Source organism: Cynoglossus semilaevis, chromosome 15 (assembly GCF_000523025.1).
Source record: "Cynoglossus semilaevis isolate Cse_v1.0 chromosome 15, Cse_v1.0, whole genome shotgun sequence".
Taxonomy (NCBI): Eukaryota; Metazoa; Chordata; class Actinopteri; order Pleuronectiformes; family Cynoglossidae; genus Cynoglossus; species Cynoglossus semilaevis.
In genome coordinates this window covers 5,897,873-5,918,732 of record NC_024321.1, presented here as the reverse complement: position 1 = coordinate 5,918,732, position 20,860 = coordinate 5,897,873, and the positions used below count along the sequence as shown (strand labels likewise).

The 20,860-nt window shown below is 37.8% G+C and overlaps 1 protein-coding gene across 15 annotated transcripts in view; it reads right to left on the bottom strand.

Annotated features, from left to right (window-relative positions):
- Positions 1-20,860, bottom strand: part of prom1a (prominin 1a) — a 53,613-nt gene that overhangs the window by 8,999 nt on the left and 23,754 nt on the right. For 8 of the 15 annotated variants that reach the window (XR_001761195.2, XM_017039410.2, XM_017039415.2 and 5 more), the window contains 17 exons: positions 18,983-19,188; positions 7,982-8,102; positions 7,593-7,656; positions 7,286-7,375; positions 7,052-7,075; positions 6,187-6,416; positions 6,016-6,090; positions 5,593-5,656; positions 5,332-5,491; positions 5,057-5,209; positions 4,818-4,941; positions 4,371-4,474; positions 3,743-3,827; positions 2,389-2,535; positions 1,445-1,516; positions 472-564; positions 333-350 (listed from right to left, as the gene is read on the bottom strand). Coding sequence is in view for 14 of the 15 variants with exons in the window: in XM_017039410.2 (XP_016894899.1) it covers positions 333-350; positions 472-564; positions 1,445-1,516; positions 2,389-2,535; positions 3,743-3,827; positions 4,371-4,474; positions 4,818-4,941; positions 5,057-5,209; positions 5,332-5,491; positions 5,593-5,656; positions 6,016-6,090; positions 6,187-6,416; positions 7,052-7,075; positions 7,286-7,375; positions 7,593-7,656; positions 7,982-8,102; positions 18,983-19,188 (1,830 nt within the window). In the remaining variant the exon portion in view is untranslated. The remainder of the gene's footprint in view (positions 1-332; positions 351-471; positions 565-1,444; positions 1,517-2,388; positions 2,536-3,742; positions 3,828-4,370; positions 4,475-4,817; positions 4,942-5,056; positions 5,210-5,331; positions 5,492-5,592; positions 5,657-6,015; positions 6,091-6,186; positions 6,417-7,051; positions 7,076-7,285; positions 7,376-7,592; positions 7,657-7,981; positions 8,103-18,982; positions 19,189-20,860) is intronic. The other 7 variants (XM_017039412.2, XM_017039418.2, XM_017039419.2 and 4 more) reach the window with 3 other exon arrangements.

Here is a 20,860-nt window from a genome sequence, read left to right as displayed (position 1 = left end):
TCATTATTAGTAGAATAATGTGGTGGGCAGTGGGTATTACCTTAAATTAGAACTATGGTATTAGAATATATATATATGTATATATATACATATATATATATTCTAATACCATAGTTCTAATTTAAGGTAATACCCACTGCCCACTACATTTATCTACTAATAATGATTTTATATGATATAAAGAATATACAGCATAAAAGAAAAAACACAAAAGCACAAAAAGAAGACAGCATATAGTATATGTAACGCTATATACATATATGCTTTTAATTTTTAAATAATCAGAATCATGCAGATACACAGTTACAGTAGAAAAGACACAGTCTCCTTACCCTGGCTCTAACATATTTCTTCAAATTGAAAGACAAGGAAATAACAAAACAAAAAATATGTTTAAACAAGTTTTAAACGGTGACAGAAGAAATTGAAAAGAGTTGATGGTCATCTTAACTGTCAAAGAACATTAGTTACCATGGCCTGCTCCATGGGGATGACCTGCTGGCTGTGGATCTGTCTCAGACTGCTGCTGTAACCTGTCAGAGCCATCTGGAGAGAACCTCGGGGCTGAAGGACACAAAGTACAGCACAATCAAAAAAATAAAATATGGTATTTAAGGCATTTTCAATGAGTCCAGATTTCATATTGGTAACCTCTGAAACTGAACACATGTGAGGGAAAAATCCTTCTGCTTCACCTGTCAAAACTTCACTGACTTTTTCCAAAAATCCACGCCGTAACTCGTCTGGTACCAGTCTAACAGTAACATTTTCACCTACAAAGATGACAAATCTTAAGGCAAACATGTACTTTTGTTTTTTAGCTAACTCTCATCTTGGCTTCACCCTGGCTGCTCCAAGATCAGTGTTATAAATTGTTGACTTGGGAGTTAAAGTGATCTACCTACATTAAATATAGCATATATTTACATATATAAACTGAACATACTTTTTATATAAATTGTATGTTGGAGAAAATGCTATTAGTAGAGTAGTACACTTAATGCAAATACCTCTAGGGCATAATATGATTTAATTCTTACAGTAAATGGTCACTACTACATCCTATAGAAATATATATTTATAAATATACATTAAAAGGTGTTTTAACATAAATCAAATGTTTTACATGTACATTTGTCACATTTAATTAAATAATATTCAATATGTGCACCGTAGAGTTATATTTTAACGATTATGTCCAAAATGTAAAATATGACAGGTCCAATAAATGAGTCATTGCTGTTCAAAAATTATCCACGAGAACTCCACGATGCTCCAGGGCGTGACTTTTGGTGATGAATAAATGTGCTTTGTGGCTCAAATCACCCGAAGGCATGGCACACTGGTGAGAGAACTTGGCAGGACAGCTGGATAAACCCTCACCAGGTGTCCCAGCAGGGTCCAACAGAAATCTACAAATGCAACTGAGGTGTTTTGTTCTCACCATGAGGTCAGCCTGGGCCTCCAGCTCTGCGGCAAACGAGCGCAGGTCGACAACAGTCACTCCTTTATTCACCTACGAATAAAAAAAATTAAATTTGAGGATTATATGCTAAGAGACTTGAGATTAGATGAAGCCAACTCTCTGAGGTCAAAGACTCAATAAGTGAGATGTTTGGACAGGTTCTGAACTGGAATGTTGTCCTCATTCTTTCTTCCCCTCTGGAGTCAAATCCAAGCGGACCTGACAGGTGGTGCTGGGAAATGAGCAAATGCCATGTCCCTGCTTGTCTACACACGCTTCACCTTGTCAGGATCACTGTAGGATTACTGAGCTTCTGTGTTTCCCCACCAGAGTCTGATGTACAGTGTGCTGCCGCTGTCACGTCATGTTAAAGTGCAGACTCCTGCTGTGTATCCACTGACAGCACAGGATGTTTAAACGCATATTATGAACCTGGGTCACTAGTTCAACATTTGGTACTGTTTAAGCATGATTGCTATGAAAATATATGACTTTATGTTTAGATTAAACTCAGAAAATCAATATTTGATACTAAATTGTTATGAATGAGAGTTTAAATCAAATGTAAGATCTACGAAATGTTAATCTAATATTCAGCATATATTAGACACCATTCTAAGAAAAAATTGATAAATTCTTTGGCTAACTTTTAGCTATTTCTGTGTTTTCTTCTTTTTTGCTAATACTGAGCAAAGTTTATAAATATACTGTATATAGACATATTTAATTAAAAATAGTGATTACAATTCTTTGATAAGATTTGTTTTTAGATTTTAATGTTCTTGATAAATCTAAATCATGTCATTAATAAATATACTTTGTTTTTATGAAAAAAATGTTTACACACCCCATAGTTCAAGTCTAATCAATCTTTGCAAATTTGTGTGCATGTGTGTTTGTGTGTACGAGTGAGTTTGTATGACCTCTTCCAGATAGTCAGCGTAGTTAATCTCTGACAGTCCGGCCTCGGAGAAATCCAGCAGGTTCTGCTTCCCTTCTGGTTCTAACAGGATGATTCCTATCAGGTTGATCCTGATGTTGTCCAGATGACCCACTACATCCTTAGTGAACTGCAAAGACAGATATGCACAGGAAAGATATGAATAAAGGACAGGAGAGGCAGTATTTGGACATTTTTTAAGCAGGACTGTATGAAATATGTAAAAACAATCCCGGCCCAACATCATCACCTGTGATACTTGAAACTGTAAATAATAATATGTGATTCTATAAATAAAAAAATAGAAAATAGAAGCATAAATAAGTATGTGTGGACTACCAAAATTGATGCCAGTATAAGTAATGGCCCATGGACCACACTTCTGCCATAATGTTCTCACCACAGATGCAGATTTATTAATGCCATATTTCAGTTTATTTTACTAGTGCTCTTCTTTTCATATACCAAGATATCTAGGTAGATCTTTATCTCACAGTTAAGAACTACTACTTTCCTTGGCTTCGCTCCTGAACCACAGATGACGTGCCATGTTTTTGGACATGTGCAGACTTGAAATGAGGACAAATGACCAATGTGCAGAAACAGACGCAGCACAGACTCATATCAGCTGCTGGAGAAAATGAGCCAAGACCCCGAGCTGTGCCAGCAGGCAGAGAAGTACTGAGCGTTTCAGAGAATGTCTCTGAGGCTGGCTCGGGGTCAGGAAGAAAACTTCCATCAGTGAAATGACTGAGGAGTTCACTGTGAGTGAGCTTCTGTCGGCACACACCACTGAGTCATGTTAATGAGATGCTGCAGCCAAGAGAAGATGTTTTAACTCCAACACTGTCACAGTCGTGTACAGTTCTAACCAGGGTGGAAACAGGCAGCGCAGTCAGTTAGGATATGTTGACAGTCTCTGTTATCAGTCTCTATACATTCAAAGACTGTACTGTACACTGTACTTTCCACTTCAGTCATATTGTTTAGCTAAATGTAGTTTTGGGATCTATAACAAAACTTTATTGTATGACTGCAATTTAAAATGATAGTGAATTATGCAACAGAAGCCTGTATTACTGTAGTAGACCATACAGAGCTTGGATGTAGCCATAGCATCACTAAAAGTCTTTAAATTGCATAAAAATAGCCCCACCTGTTAAAACCCAGACATGATATAATAATTGGTTCGCTAACAAATAGCTAAATTTAAGCCAAAAAAAAAAAAATTTAAATCAGGCTTTTTGACAAGACGAGTGAGTGTTTTTCAGGAGAGTCCAGTTAGGACATAATGATGTACTGTACGGTGTGGGCAGCGTGTCTTCAGGTTTACTGACCCTTGTGGTGTTGAGGTAAGAGGAGACATTGAAGACTTTGTCCATACGCAGGGCCTGGTAGATGCCCTTGTTCTCCTTACATGTGCTGAAAAACCACAAAAACAACCACAAGGAATCAATAAGAAGGGAATTGAAGCGGAGCACTCTGAGTTACAGAAAATATCTGCTGCCATCAAGTGAGGTTGGCTGGAATTACACAATGTGCATGCTAAATGAACATGAAACTAGTTTTGAAAAAAATACTGTTACTTCTGCAATGACAAACATTGATTTTAAGCACAGCTTTATTAGTGCATGCAGCTGACCCTGCTGTGATTGGCTAATAATGGCCTTTGAATTTTTTTTTCATGTAGTTGAGAATGTGTAGGTTGTCAATCAAAAGACAACAGTGGTTAACTGATGCAATCACAGAGGAAGGAGGAAACAAATATGCTTATAAACAATCAATGTTAACACAATACTGTTAAGTACATTTTCATTTGCATTCACATCAGTGAGAGTTTAAATATTTATGTATCTCTTGTTATTGCACCACCTGCATCTTAATGTCTTGTTGGCTGTTAGTTGTTGACTTGATGTGACACGGAGAAAAACACGATTTATGGAAATAAGAATTCATTTTCTATACCTGTACAGGCTCTCTGCAGTCAGATCAAGATCAGAGTCGTCGTATATAAGTCCAGGGATGAAATTCTTCCACTCTGGTTTCACCATATATGGACTGTCCACAACCTGAAGATGTAAATGTTATAATACTTAACAATTTATGAAGACAAAAAAAATCTGTTGTTATAGACCGATGTAAAGAGACTTGGAATCTTTCATATTCGAGTTGTAATATTTTTGTAATTATGAAATAAATTAAAACACAAAATACTACAATGGTCCTAATATCAGTTGGACTGACTACAAGCTTTTGCTCGGCTAAGGTTTTTTCAATTTTTCCTCCACCGTGGCAGTGATTTCCAGACTTCCTTTCATTTCTCTGTATTCAGACCTTAGTGGATAGTTAAATAGAGTACTGGCTGAAGTATTCCACAGCATTATGTCTCTACAGTTCTTGCTCATGACTCACTTTAAAGATTTCTTTGGTCTGAAAAGGCTCACAGACAAGTTTCTCAATGTTCCCTCCTGTGAGAAAGATGACTGTCACCACTCCCATCAGCAGCCAGGAGAAGATGAAGCTGAATCCGACGCCACTGTGGAAATAAGTAAAACTGTTAGAAAAGTAACTTTCTAATCAATAATGGGTACAGTTTGACTTAGAAGTAATTGGTATAGCACAAAAATGTCACACTCCATTATACAACTTACGCCATGAGTAGCGTCCCTCCCATATTGGAGATACAGCCTCGCGTGGTGGGTGAGGCGTGTTTGTCGTATCCAAGAGTGCCACACAACAGACCCAGGTAGTTGAAGGCCAGGACCAGGACAATCATGCAGCAGAGAGCAATGCAGCAAATCCACCTGTAGGTCAGGTGGGAGAGAAAGACAGAGCTTAACAGAGAAAATAAAAACTTTGGTTTGTTTTCTTAACTTTGATACAGAAACGACTACATGATATCCTGGACTTGTGTAGGTTAGTTTACCTGTAAAAGTCTATTTTGTCCACTTCGGGGTAGTGGTCCTCGATCTTAGCATGAGCATGGTTGACAAAGATGGTGAGGTTTGACAGGGTGTTCTTTACTGGGAATTTTTTGGAGAAGCTGCTGATGTCCTGACCAATCCCGTCCACCAGATTCAATATACCTGATATGTAGAGAGAGGAATCAGTTATTTCAAGTTTAACATTATTGTTTTTATTTTTTATTTTTTGTGGATTAAATAATAAAACATGTGACATTGCTTACTCTCCACAATGATCCTGGTCTGTTCAGACACCAAACGTGGAGTGTCATTTAATGAGGAAAAACCCTGTTAAGAGAAAAATTGCTGTTATTAAATGACAGAAAAGACAACTGAATGGAATCTAGTCACAGAGGTTTTATAACTCCCACTGATGTGACTGCAAATGGAAGTGTAATTTATTTTGACACAGATTATTCATTAGCATATGTTTCCTCTTCCTTATATATAAATATACATGTAGGTGGCATAGAAATGTACAATCACAGTACAATACTAGAACTACTACTTTGATTTCTTGTACCCCGAGAGGTAACCTTTTCAGATATTTTGCATTTGAATAATGTCAGATGGTCAATGGTGTTAAATCTGACAAAGTACAGTCAATAGCATTAGGACAAGGAAATCTGCATCAGAGACAGACCGACCTTCTTGATGATGCTGCTGAGGTCTGTCTTCAGTACTTCATTCATCTTAGCCAGCTGAGGGTTCACACTGGGCAGCTGAAACATTAAATATTCATGACATATTCACAATTTTAAAAACAAAGGATAGAGTTCCCATAAAAGGACATGTTAATGCAGTGTTGATTTGCATACCCTTATGAAGTTTGCACTGATCTGCAGCTGGTGCAGTGACTGGCGAATGTTGCGACACAACTGGGCAATGGTGGCGTCAGAGTCTACCACATTACAGGCAGGATTGTTGAGGGTTTGGTTTATACCTGTTCGCACCAAACTCAGGTCTGTGTTGAGTTTCCCTGTCCCCTCCTGAAGGACCTCCAGAGAAACACTGACGTTCTCCAGAGCCTCTTTGGTCTCTCTCATGACTGTGGGAACAGAAAGGTTACACGTAGGATCAGCTACATACTCAAACTACTGAAAATTGAATGTAAAACATGGAAACTTTGCTGTCCTTTTCACCAAGACTTGCTAATATCTAATTGATGTCTCAGCCTCGGTGGTACATGTTGTTATGACTTGTAAGTGTCCAGTCATGCAGTGCAGGAGCACAGGCAGGTTACATGCAGGTCAAAAGGTTAGTTTGTGACAAACAAAAACAGGAAATCATCTCATGTGTAGAATGATTGGTTGAATTTAGAACAGTTTCTCAGAGAACTATACATCGGACTAGAGTTTAAACTATGGACCAGGTCCCTCACTGGGAAATACAGAAAGTACTCAGCTGGGTTTGAAGTTGAAGTTCTGTATGAATGGATTCATTAGTGATGGATTGCCTGAATGTTAAATAAGTTTCACTCCGTTCCCTTTGTTGCCAACACCAAGATGTCAGTTGGTGAATTTTGATCCCATTTATAGGAAAATAGATGATAAAGCTCAACAGAAAATGATGCATATGAGTGAATCAACGACCGTGATTCAGTATTCAAGGAGAGGGTCACAAGGAACCACAAGTCCACAGGGTCATACAGGTTCATTAGTTTAGTTACTGAGTCACTGTTACCTTTGATGGCTCTCTCGATTTTCACTTTACAAAAAAGCATAAACAATAGTGAAATGTGAAGAAAATATTCACAAATGATCAACATTGAATTTTATAGATCTCATTATTAAAAAAATAATCTGACATTGAAAGTAATAAGGTTTATGTTGTTTCATTCTGACTTGTGTAGCACCCTGCTCTAGTAACCTGATTGTATCATTACTGAGAGAGGAAATTAAAAAGGAGTCCATGTACCTGCAGCCATATTCAGTGCTCTGTCCAGGGCAGGCTGCACTTCCTTATCCAGCTGATCTTGTATCCTTCCCCCCAGCAGTGGGCCTATGTCTGCAGGGATGATAGCATCACTGTCAGACATAATACTTTAATTTTGTGATAACAATGGTATCGCTTTTGCCTGTATAAACTTAAAGTTAGTGGTATCAGGAGACAGAAAAGTTTGTTATATTTAATATCTTTACAGCAGACTGACTTATGACAATACATATGTTATTGAAGGAACAGGACTTGAATAAACACAAGAAAATAAAGGTGGTTTACTTACTATTAAGGTCATAGATGACTTTTTTCTTAGCTGTAGCATACTGGGATATGAGGTAATCGATTTGCTGCAAATAGACAAAAGCAAAGAAAAGGGAACATGAGGTAGAATAAAGTTATTATGAGTAAAACAACTGTATAAGTTAACCTAACAGTAGAGAGTTCTGCTAAAACGTGGCTAAAAGATTAGCCATAGTAGCTTAAAATGTCAAAAATTAAATGTTAAAAAGCTAATTCAGCTAATGATAACTAGAACAAATCTAGTTCAGCCAAAAGAGCAAAAAGAAATTAACAATAAATACTTAGTTTAACCTTAAATATTTGCCTACAATATAGAAAAAAGTGAGAATAAAACACAAATAAATACAATATATGTTATAAATGGTGTCTTACTACTGGTGTGTCGTTGACAAAGGTGTGCAGGTCCCTCATGTTGCTGTTCACCAATCTGCGGATGTTCTTCACCTGGGAGCTCAGGTTCTGGTTGGCAGCATATGCACACAGGACACCGATCCTAAACATAAACAACAAACACCATCACTGTGACCATTCTGTACCTCATTAACCTTATCCTCCCCAACAACTGCCCTGCTACCCCGAGGCTACTTTTCACTCAGCCAGGTCATGGCTCGGTACCAGCAGTAGGGGTCAGTATGTACCAGCATACTGAGTCTGTACAGAGCTATAATGTGACTAGTTGGGTGAAAATGAATGGAAAAACACCGACTTGTCCAAAGGTATTTCTCGACGTGATTTTCTTTAAAATTATATCCATTCGGTTTAAACAAATATGAAACAGCACAAATACAAAATATGAATGTGTACAGTAGCTAAAAAACAGCTGAGGAAGAAATATCAGTTGGAATATGCTCAAATTTAAGAAAACTACTATAGAAATGAACACAAATGTAATCAAATTGAAAAAACAAACTGTTGCAAAAAAGCTTTATATTGCAAAAGAAATAGAAGTTGGCAAAAAAGCCAGAAATAAAAGAAAAAAAAAACAGACAAAAAAACTAATAAGCAAACATTAGCTTTAAATTAGCCAGATAATACATTTTTACATACTTTATTTGTCCCTGAAATGCTCTTTTAACTTATTCCAACAACATTAAATGATTTCAAGTGCAGCCAATGGAATAGCATCAAACTAGAAATGAAGCCAAACTGGGTCTACATTAATCCCTGATGTCGTATCTGTACAATCAAAGCTTCATGGGCTGCAAATACATGTGTAATAAATGCAGGAACAGAATCATGTAGCGCAGGTGATTGAAGAGAGTTCAAACAGACCTGAGGAGCTCGGCTTAATAAGCTCCAGTAACATCAAGGGAAAGACATCCCATAATATTAAGCTGTTTACACGACCAGCTCTCATCCCTGCTTAATTTCTGCTCAGTTAGCATCATGTGTATTATAATGTGTGCTCGTATTTTTTTGGTATCTGAAAACAGCGGTTTGTCGTTTTTAAAATGCCTCAATGTTCAATAAGAATTTCACTGTTAATAAGAAATTATTAACAGAAGCAATTACTCACAAAAGTAGAGGAGATACAGCAGATTGTGTAATCAGACCCCCCCTGCTGGTTAGTATATGTAGCTGTGCAAGGCATCTTGTGTATAACTTTAAGTAGTGCAAAGACACTTTAAACCAAAGATATGATATTAAATAAAACCTGATGTAACCAGTCGGCTGCAAATGTAAAGCCTTGAAAAAAAAAAATCGTGAGAATTTCAGCGGCGGTTCACAGATATTTTAAGGCCGTTTAACCCACAGCACTTTCTTCATGCCACAATGATTCTGATAATGACTGATATTGCAACGACTGAAGTGATAAAAAAATAAGGTTGTTTATAGAGCTACAGCTTCCTGTGATTTACGCTCGTGTGTGCTGCCGGCCACTGCTGTAAAGCAGCTGTTACATATGTTAAGCAAACGTACTGTGCAGTAAAATGTAATGACTGGTGTGTGATCCCAGGGCAAACAGGGCAAACATTTCCCTTTGTCCTCTGTTCACCCCTCCAGAGAGAAATGAAGGCTAAGTCTGGGGGAATTGTGATGATCTGTGCCATAAATAATGAGCAGGCCGTCAGGAGTATACGCTGTTGTCGCCGTGTGTGTGTGTGTGGAGACTCCATGAGAAACTAGGCCAAAGCACTATAGGCTGCTGGGACTGAGTGGAGTGGAGCCATTCGGAACCAGGAGAAGATTCTAAATGGGCACTTTCACAACAAAAGCCTTTTGTTCTACACTTTCTCGTTCTCTCTCTCTCTCTCTTTATGTCTCTCTTTCACACACACACACACACACACACACACACACACACACACAGTCTTTCCGACTATCGTTCTCTCTTTCAAATGCATGATGAATCTTTCTCAAACAATCACAGACACGTGGCATGCTCCTACATTTGGCCCTACATGAATCCCTGACTTAAAGCTACTGGAGAGCTGGTAGAGTAATCTGAAAACGAGCTTCAGTGAGTAAAATTAACCAAACATCCTTTATTGAGCTAATGAAGAAAAAAAGGTCTGCTAAGATCAGATTGGATATTAATGTTTTAAATTAAAAAAAAACATGACATGCTGTTTTTTACTCTGTAGGAATGCATTGAAAAATAGACAGAGAAATCGAGATAATATCAACCCCAACTATATTTGTGCGACTGCTCTGTTTCTTTCCTGCCCATTGCCTTCCCGTGATTCCCCTGCTCTCGTTTCAACATCTCATTGTTTATTCCCATTTTCTCCATCCTTTCTTCACTTTCCTCCTTTCACCTCACTCCCCTCTCTCCTCCACCTCCCTCTATTGTCTCCTGTTTGGTTTCTCCTCCCTGTTGTCCAACAAGGTCAGTGGAATTTGGAGCCAAACAAAGCCTCTTTGACAACATGAAGGCCAGACAGTTGCCAACGACCTGCATAGCACACAACCAACGTCCACTTTACCTCAGCGATATTTGGAATGGTTTCATTTGTGGTGGAAAATGCTGTTCTTGTCCCAGCAGACAAGCTTTTCCTTCTAAGACAAGAGGAAATATGCAAAAAAAAAAAAAAAAAAAATCTACTCCCCTGTGTGCAATTAGTTTCTTTCTTTTTTTTTCTTAAAATATAACGGAGTCTCCACTAACACAGAATATTACTGTCAACTTAATAAATGTTTGCTTTTAAAAGCAACATTGTAATATCCACTAGAGTACAGTGTTCAAAAGTCTCATGAATTTAACATGAGTAGAGCAAATACAAAGTTTTAAGTGTAAAGTTGATAAAAATTAATGAATTGGACCAGGCAGCAGCTAAGAATGTAGATCAGAGCGATTTGCCTACCTTAATGTTTCAATATTTTAGGAATAAATTCCTATATTTCTTAATTTGGAAAATTACAAATGCACTTTTTGATGTAGACATTAATGATTGATTTTTCATATTATTAATGGGTAAAGTTCTGTTAAAAGTTTCAGAAGTTTAGCTTTGTCAGATAGGAAGTTAGCAGTAGCAAACACCCAGATGATTTTTTTTCCAGTCTATTTTAGTTTATTTTGAATCAAAAATGAAAATATTGAGCTATTTTTTAAACTGCATCTCCCCTCCCTTTTGTACAGAATTATCCTGAAAATTGACATGATAATGTTGCTATTATAGTTAATAGTTATTTTAATACACATTTCAACTGCCAGATTCAAACTACAAAGATATGAACCTTTGGCTCAAGGCCAAAACTCTCCTTCTGTGAGTAAACCCCCAAAAAAGTCAATGAAGAGGGGGCATCACTGTAGTGATGAAATCTCCCTGAACCTAGGCCACGACAGGGAGCTGGTCAGTTAGTGTGACACGGTCTGGTGGCTCCACAGCTTTTACAAACTCCTAACAATGAGCTGCATTCAGCCAGAGTGTAGTTGGCTGGCTGAGACAGTTGTCCTTCAGCCTGTCTCTGCCTTTACTCTGCTGGAACTGGACTTCTATTATCCTGCTTCTATAAAAAACACCATCAGCACTTGTTACTGTAACAAGTTGACCAGTCAATGAACAGCACATGACATGATCACAGGATTTGGATATTTATATAAAATCTATAACCACCATTTTTAATAAGGTCAGATGTAATTATTAAATTATTGAATAAAAGACCAAATATAACTGGAGAAAATGTTAAAAAGACATAGTTAAAAAGTCACCAATCCTAAAATGACTTAAAATGCAAACTAGTGCACATCTGTTACTATTTTGCAGCAAGTCTTGAGATCGGATTTTTTTAATCTAATTTCAGTGACTGTGTTGTTAAGTCAAGACTCTGTTAATCATTATTTGTACTCCATTAAAAAGCTTTTAATGTCAAGTAGTCTTTTATTTCCTAACATCTACCACTTCACAATCTGGTTGCCCTAAGCACCGCTGTGTCTTTACAGGAATTTCACCAAACAATAAATACTTGAGCTTTTCTCACTTCAGGGCCAGGTCTTAATGCTATCTTCATTGGAACATTCCAGTCAGCAGCTGTGGAGTGTTTCCTCGTTCTCTTCCTGTATTCATTAGGAGTGGCCTAATTTGAAAGGAAATAACTGACTTATCAATTCCCAGAGTGGCGCTTTGGCCCAGAGGCAATGTCTCTGTCATTGGTGTGGAACCCCAGGATTCACCTCCTGGGCAAGTTCGAATCCCGGTTAGGGCGGTTGGTACCTTCCAGTGGACTCACCACCCGCAGGAAGGTTTGGCACGGTGCAATGTGATTTGGGTGGCGACTGCTGCCCCCGCGACCTGGATGGATGGATCAATTCCCAGATTTTGGTGACAAAAATATTTTATTTTTTTGTCGACTCAACCAGAGCCTTAGGAAAAAAAGGAAATACAACTTATTAAGTGTGACGTAACATTTTTTGACAGCTGTATCTCCTGGACTATACGTAGAATGTATAGTCCAGGAGATACAGCTGTCATAAAACTGATATCAATTCAGGAAGATATTATTGGGTTATTTTTTGTTAAACAATGTTTGTTCAACAAAATAATTAATGTTCAAAATAATTAACTTTCCACCAATCTGTCCATAAATATCGTGTGCTCTTCACTGAACACTGACAGATGTTGTTATGGTTTAATCCAACTAATAATGTTTCAATTTGCATTTAATTATTCAGCTGCTGACAACGGTGGGACTGATGAAGGATTTAAAGTTTAGATCTATCTTTAGTGTCAGCAGTTAAAGTCTCTGGAACAGCTCTCCACAGACTGTGATTGGATTTAATAGCATTAAACATGAGGTGGGATCAGCACTGAGCCAACATTAAACCTGGCTCACGACGACTGGACTCAGCATATACAAACAATTATGATGGTAAATATTTATTTTCAAAATCAAAATATGTTGGTTAAATTCGAGCATGGTCTTAAACTAAACATTCCACAATAAATGGATTTTAGGCCCTCTCGAAACACTGATTATGCATTTTAAAAATCCACACTGATTTATTTATGAGGTAACTGAGCATCATATGAAGGATTTTATGTTGGATTTATATAAGCCTCTGAGTAGACATGTCCAAAGTCTGTCCCTGATGTCAAACCAAACACTTGAAAAGGTTTTATTGGGCCAACAACTTTTTATTTCTTAGCATAAATTCCTCATAACTGCACATTTTAGTTTATGATATCTAAAATTAAATGATGTATAAGACTAAGTTCTCATCTGATCCTAGCTGTACGTCCCATCATGTCTCAGTACTACTTCATTATTGCCACCTACACACCAAAATACACCTCAAGGTGCACAAAGAAGGATTAGGGAATATCTGCGCACTCTACCTTCAAGTAAATGGAACACAGATCCATCAGCATTAGAGGAAAAAGCACCACATACAAATGCTGCTATTTTTGGCTCATAAATCTGTATGGCTGACAATCCTGGAGCTGGGAACCACATCACCGAAGCCCGCAGCTTATCACTCTCTAATTTCCACACCTTAATGTAACAATGCACCTTTTCATCTCCATCACAATATGTCCAGCCACATGGTGGCAAATGTAGCACACGAGTTTGCAAGTTCTTCCTTTATGTGTTTTTTTTTTTTCAGCTATTCCAGTTCCTCCCACAGTCCAAAAACATGCGGATTAAGAATTAGGTTAAATTAGATTGGAACTTTCAAATTGACCATTGTTATGCAGTGCAGCCTTTCAGTGGCTGTAGCTGCCCCTCGCCCATGGCCTGCTAGGATTGGATAGAGCTCCGTGGTGACCAAGATGGATTAAGTGGCCAAAAATGGAAAGAAATCAAAAACTGTTGGGATGAAAAGTTAACTTTACTAATTTATAAGAAAAGATGGAAAATAAGAACGACTAGTCAAAGTGACATCCTGAAACAAAATAAATGATAGTTTATGTAGAAAAAATAACAACAACTGCAGTTAATTACTGTAGTTTTGTAGTTGTAGTTGTAAATGTCTGAGTGGTTATGCGTCAACTCTGACAATAATGTTTAACTTACAGGACAAAATACATATAGAAGGTGCAAGACTTACAGTATTTTGAAAAAGGAAAATACTATAACATTTAACACTTCTTCAAATATAATAACAAAAACGGTGTCGCACATTTTTAAAGTTGTGGTACCTTTAATAATATTTTTATTATTATTTATTTTTAACTTGTGGTGAAATGGGAATTCAAAATGCCACTAATCTAATTTGCAAACTTTGCAAGTCTATGCTTTTTTTTTTATAAAAGGCTCTGCAGAAAATGTAAAAAAGGCATTCTGTGACGCTAAACTGCGCACTTTCAGGTCACCATCCATCTATTACTGTAAGGAAGAAGGAAGCAGAATTATAATAAATACTAATAGAGTAATAATTAGAAAAACACAATCTGATTAGCAGGACACCCCAGGGTTCACCTCCTGGGCAAGTTCGAATCCCGGTTGGGGCGGTTGGTCCCTTCCAGTGGACTCCCCACCCACAGGAAGGTTTGGTACGGTGCAATGTGATTTGGGTGGCGACTGCTGCCCCCGCGACCCGGTAACGGATAAGCGGATGAAAATGGATGGATGGATGGATGGACAATCTGATTAAGCAAAGAAGGAGAGAACGGTCTGATTCCCATCTTGTTTCTTTCCTTTTCTTTTAACATAAGGAGATCTGACCAAACACTACAACCACAATTTCCCATCAAGATTTAAGCAGCGTGACTAAATACTCTTAAAGAGCTAAACAGAAGGTGAAGTGCTGCCCCAGTTTGTGTCCATCAGGTTATAAAAAACTTGTATCTCCAACAAATTAATTATTCAGGCGCTAAAGGATCGATGCTATCGACTGAGTTTCACACTTGAGACTCACACCTCTGCGGGGAAAAAAAATATTCGTAAATAATTCACAAGGAGAGGCTTTATCCTCTCAGGGTCTGTCTGAACTTCTGTAGAAATACATAAAACATTGTTAAAATAATAGTCTCTTACCTTCTCTTCCAGATGCTATAAAACCTCCCAGAGAAACTGTTAATAATTAATTTTAGTTTAAATTATGTAGGACATCCATATCTATTATCGACTGGTAATCCTATAGCTCTGCAGTGCAAAGACCCACGAAAACATGATCACTTTCTGAAGAGTAAAACTCAATACGTCAAGTATGACAATGTGCTGAAATAATATGAAGTAGTACTACAGATACACATACTGCCTTTGCTGCCATTGATGTCCGTGATTTACACATAAAAATGATGAATGTTTAGTTTAACATTTTGGTGGATGTGACTCTGTCCCTATAAAATAAATGTCCCTGTCAGGACCTTCCTGCGAGGAGTTTGACATTTAGTCCTTGAGTAAAAATCCTCGGTGTGACTTCTATTAGGGAGAAGTGTTAAAGTTAATGTCCACCAAAGGAGTAATAAATCCCTTCAAAATAAAAGTGAATGCGAAGATGACACATCAGGGAGACTGTTAACTCTGTGTGTTACAGTAACCATTTAGACCTGGGGTCACCAACCTTTTTGAAACTGAGAGGTACTTCAAGGGTACTTCAAAGCTATTTGGTCGATACAGACTTCCAAAACAATGATACGTAAAGATAATTAAAAAGCAACTTGTTACATAAAATGACAGAGGATAACACTTTTGTCTGGATCTGTGAGTTGAGACTTGGAAAGTACCATCACCTATTAAAAAAGAAAGGAAAAAGTTGCTAGAAAAGTTAACAGTCACTTAAGGCTAGCTAAACATTTCACACTCACGAGAGCTCAATCTTAATTCCCCTCATTTGTCTTGTTTTAGCGTTAATAAGTGCAGAGATACTAATTATTGCTACCCCCTGATCTGGATCTGATGAATTAATTAGTATTTGTGTGAACAGGCTGATTCATCTCCACCAGGATCAGCCAGATGTTCAGAGAACCTCCAGTCCGCTCTGTGTGTTTGTTAGATTTTAGGGTTATTCCTGCAGCAGAGCCGGAGAATTACAGCAGCACTGTTGTCAGCGTGAGTGAATCTGGCCTCACCCTGATCCCTACAGCCCTTCTCTCACCCACTAAACATCACTCATTCATGTTTACTACTACCGATTTCCAGCAGCTCCTCTGGGCTTTTCATGCTGACACCTATGGCAGCAGAAACTGAGGTAAGAGCTGTCTCTCCTTTCTCCTGTCACCTTCCCCAGTGTTATTACCCATTCATCCTGCTGTGTTATATAAATAAAAAATGAAAATAGTGAAATCAATAACCCTTGCACTAAATTTATAATGATACATTGTGAATGTTCCCTGAAATAAAGAATGTACTGCGTTAATGTGTTGACGTGTGAAAAGTGTTTACATTAAGGTTTGTGCAGAACAGCTGAGGTAAAAAAATAAAAATAAAACAATTATTTTTGTAAACTGACATGGTGTTTATGACTAACTTTTTAACTCACGGACATCTCTTATTATAATTAATTAAACCATTAATTAATTAGCCAAAGGCTTTAGCTCTGGCCTGTCATTACTGCCTTTTTATATTTGATTTTGTTTTTGTATGTGCTTTTTTAAGCGTACATCTTGTAAAGTAAAAAGAAAAATGTGAGTAAAAAGAAAAATACACAGTGAAACAAAACACATTTTAAACCTTATCACGGCCACCTGAAAAATAATTTGAATTTTTTTTTAATTGGAAAAACAAAAAGTAAAATGTATTGTAAAAAATAAAAATAAAAAGTTGCAGCGATAATACCAAGGACAAATAAGCATTCATGCTCACCTTCATACTTAATTTAAAGTGTTGCATTAACATAACTAAGACCAGTCACCACTGTGGCTGGAACCAGTTTGGCTGCAGGGCTTGTAAACAAATCACATTGCTAGTTGTAGCCCTTGTTAAAAATTAATAGTAGCAACTTCAATTTTGCATTAAATTAAAGTGTTAAAATGTGTTGCTTTATCATGCCCCAATGCCCATTCTCTTCTAAAGTCTGGGGTTTCTAACAACTCACACGTAGATAATAGCTTAAAATAAGTAGGAGGTCCACAATTGGCCACGTTAAAAAGCCCTTCATTCTGGCATGATGGGGGCTTACGAATAAGGACAACAGCCTGTCCAGTCATAGCCAACAGACAACTGTCCAGACGTCAGACTACCGTCAACAGCAGTGTGTTGAAAAGCTACAGAACCCAGTCCATGTTCACGGAAGACACGGAACATGTATGTACGACCCAGGGCCTTGCCTCCTTTGACCACCCCCCACCCCTCTGACACATCCCCCCACCTCCCGCTGCCTTACTAAATCTGCTTTTGAAAATACTAGAGAGATAACTAACCCCCGCCCCTCCTCTCTGTATGACTTCTAGCTGTTTTAGTGGCCATAAAGAGCGGTCTGGACAGCGACCCTGGCCACTCATCCCTCTCCTCAGTGTAATTGCTTCATTAGAGCTCGAGCAGCATCTCGGCCTGGTAGCTGGGGAGATTTAATAAGAGCTCAGAGGATGCTCTCAGACTCCTGCGTCTGGACTGCTAGGATACTGCTGTGGAATGTCTAATATCTGGGCTTCATTCCAATGAGGACTGAAAGTCAAAGAACGTCAAACTAAAAACGTCCAGCGTGCTTCTCTTCACTTGATGAAAATGTCCTTCTGAGTCCTTTGTGCTGTGACTACACCCCTGGTGGCTAAAATGTCTGTTTTACTGGGGCTAAATAGAAAGTCTTTTTTTTGTAGTTGCTTTCTGGTCTTTCTTTCTGAAAATATTGACATTTTATATGTAATTATTATTAGTATTATTAATACTGCTTACTACTATTTAGTGCTATCTTTTAACTGTTTGTTGTCTAATTAGAGCTGTCTACCCTAAAGATCAGGAGTTTATAGTTGGAATCGTTGAATATTATATACTTTTATCTTTTGGCAAATTATTATAAATCATATTATACAATCAGTATAATCAATTTTAGCATTTCTGAGCTAACTACTAGGCAACTTTAAGCAAATTAACTTATCTTTACTTTTTAATCCTACTATTAATTTTGTTGCTTATCTTGGTCACAACATGGCAACAATTACACAACCAAACCTAGTGGTTTGTGGTGTACGTGCTCATCACAGAAACTACTGCTATGTACTTAGAACAACACAGCAATGCACTAAAAAATACATAGATTGCAACAGCAACAGGTTCTTATTGCTATAAGAACCTGAGGCCAAATGTTGCGATGTTTCCCACCGGATCCACCCTGCAGCTAAATGTTCATGTGTGCATTTAAAATACAACAATGGGAGTGGGAGAAGTAGCGGAATGAACCCTGAAGGCTGCAGTGGTGGGTAAAAATTGTAAAGATAAGAAGAAGAATAAAGAGAGAAGAAAGTGTAAAGTGTATCTAGCACTGGGTTGAACTTTCTAGAGAAAATACCCAGCTAACTTAAGAATATATGCGGGTTACATCTAATGGTAATTCGTCACAGTTGAGTGCAGTGCGTCAGAATGGGTACACATAGAGTACTATGTACATGGAGAACAGATACTAGGATGATCCTCAAAAGGCTTATAATATTTGAATGTGCTATTAAAGTTTGCTGTAGAAAAGCCCAATGTCTGATAAATCCGACAGTAAACACAACTTTAATACAATTTCCTGTAAATAACGCTGCCCTGTAGATGCTGCCTCACAGTATCTCCAGCAGATCTTAGCTATAAATAGCAAACAGCAGGAGGGGAGTCGGGGGGGGGGGCGGCAGGCTGATGAGTGTGAAAAGGACACACACGATGACAACAGTTTGTGTGCATGTGTTGAGTAATGTGTCTCTGCCAGCAATTATGTGTGGGTTTTTGCATCAACGGCATGCAATTGTGCACACACTCTTTGCTGTACAGTACACACCACGCCATGACTGCATGCAAACTCATTTCTGCTCCTCTTCCCTAATGAGTGCTTGTGCGCTGTGTCGGACTCACGTGATGATCAGGGATGTGGAGAAGAGCAGCGTTCCCAGCAGGCCACGTCGACAATCTGCATTCTTCCTCTGGCGCTGGTGCATTTCTCCACCACAGTTGTCGCAGCAGCGGCACATGCAGAAGAAGAGGCCGACGACTGGCATCAGTACGGTGAAGAGGAGGCCAACCGCTGCACACACGAGGAAGCCTATCTCGTAGTAGATGGCCTGCAGGGTCGCCGGGTGGAGACATGGGGGAGGAAGATGATGGAAAAAAAACAAAAACAAATGGAGGATTAGGGGTTAGAAAGAGTGATGAAGAAAGAAAAGAAGTGATAAAAACAAGGGTTGATTTTTGGGTTAGAAGAAAATTAGAAAAGAAACTACAGGAGTTCACAGTTCAGTTAGTTAATCAACAAACTAGCATTAATCTTTTATCGCTAGGTTAACTTTGCATGGAACAATGGAAGTGAGAGATATCTAAAAACTTACACAAAGATCAGAAATATTTGATGAGAAAGGTTTAGGAAGTTAGGAAAAAGACATATAATTACTTATCATTAATGAGGCTCACATTTCACCCCATTATTTAAAATGGATGATTTCCTGTGATAATTCTTTTTCTTTCTTTTTTTTTTTTTTTTTTTGCTTATATTGACCTCATACACACACTGCTTAATTCAGATGAACCAGGAGCAATTTTACAAGGCAGAGAATTTTAAAATATGCAAAAAAGAGGAACATCTCAAAATAGGTCTTTATTTATCCAGCAGTGGGAAATTAGTATTTTCTGCTGCTAAAAGGTTAAGCAAATCAAGTTATTTTAACAACTCTACAATGAATGAATTCCTCTTTGCAGAATTATAGGGAAATGTTTTCGCAGTGTTTGTACAAGATGAGATCATAAAAATATACGTTTTGGAAGGTAAAGAATAGAGGAAGAGATATCTGGATTTAACTGCTGACAAATCTCACAGTTCTCTTAAAACAAAAGCAATCAACATCCAAATAATATACAAAATAAATCTACTGCAGGTTCAGGAATGGACTATTTACCAGCAATAAAATGGCAAAATGATGCAATATAATGGCCTAAAACCTTTTTCTTTTAAAACTGTTTGCAGCGGAGGAGCAATATTCACAGACTGAAAAACAACATATGGACGAATATTTATGAGGAGTCAGAGTCGTCCGTGCAGCCCCGTGGTGCTGTTTTTTTCCCTCTCACTAATGATGGGGAAAGATGGAAAACCTTCTTTAGTGGGAATGGCCTACAAGGCAGTCGGTGTGCTGCAGCTCTTTAAGCCTGTAATGAGTCAGAAAGTCCTGCGATTCTTGGAAACAAAAGAGACAAATGAGCCCCAGGGGAGCAGTGATTACATCAAGTTGTTTTTCTTTTTTTCTTGCTTTAATTATTATTTTAATAAATTTAATTAGGCAGTCACTGTCAGCCTCTCACACATCAGGTAATTACTTAGCTTATAATGAAGGAACTTAAAAAAATTATCAAGAGATATTGGTACATTATTTTTACAACTCATTTTAGTAGCAAAGTTTTTTGGTTTTCTGTTTCTATCTATCTATCTATCTATCTATCCATCTATCCATCTATCTATCTATCCTCAGCTTTTGATATAAAAATCAATCTGCAGTACAATGGTACCACATTCAGGGACTAAATATGTGACCAATTAGATGCAAACAACATTACGCAAACAACAAATTCCATGGTGGAACCCTTTGTGTTCAAATTAGTTTGCACTTATATATATTTTAAAAAAGATTTTCCACTAAATCAGAGAGAATTGTATTTCTTTCTATGGCCACGTTTTCTTCACCCTCCTTTAAAAACCAAGGCCATGTTTTCTTCACCCTCCTTTAAAAACCAAAAAGCCTTAGG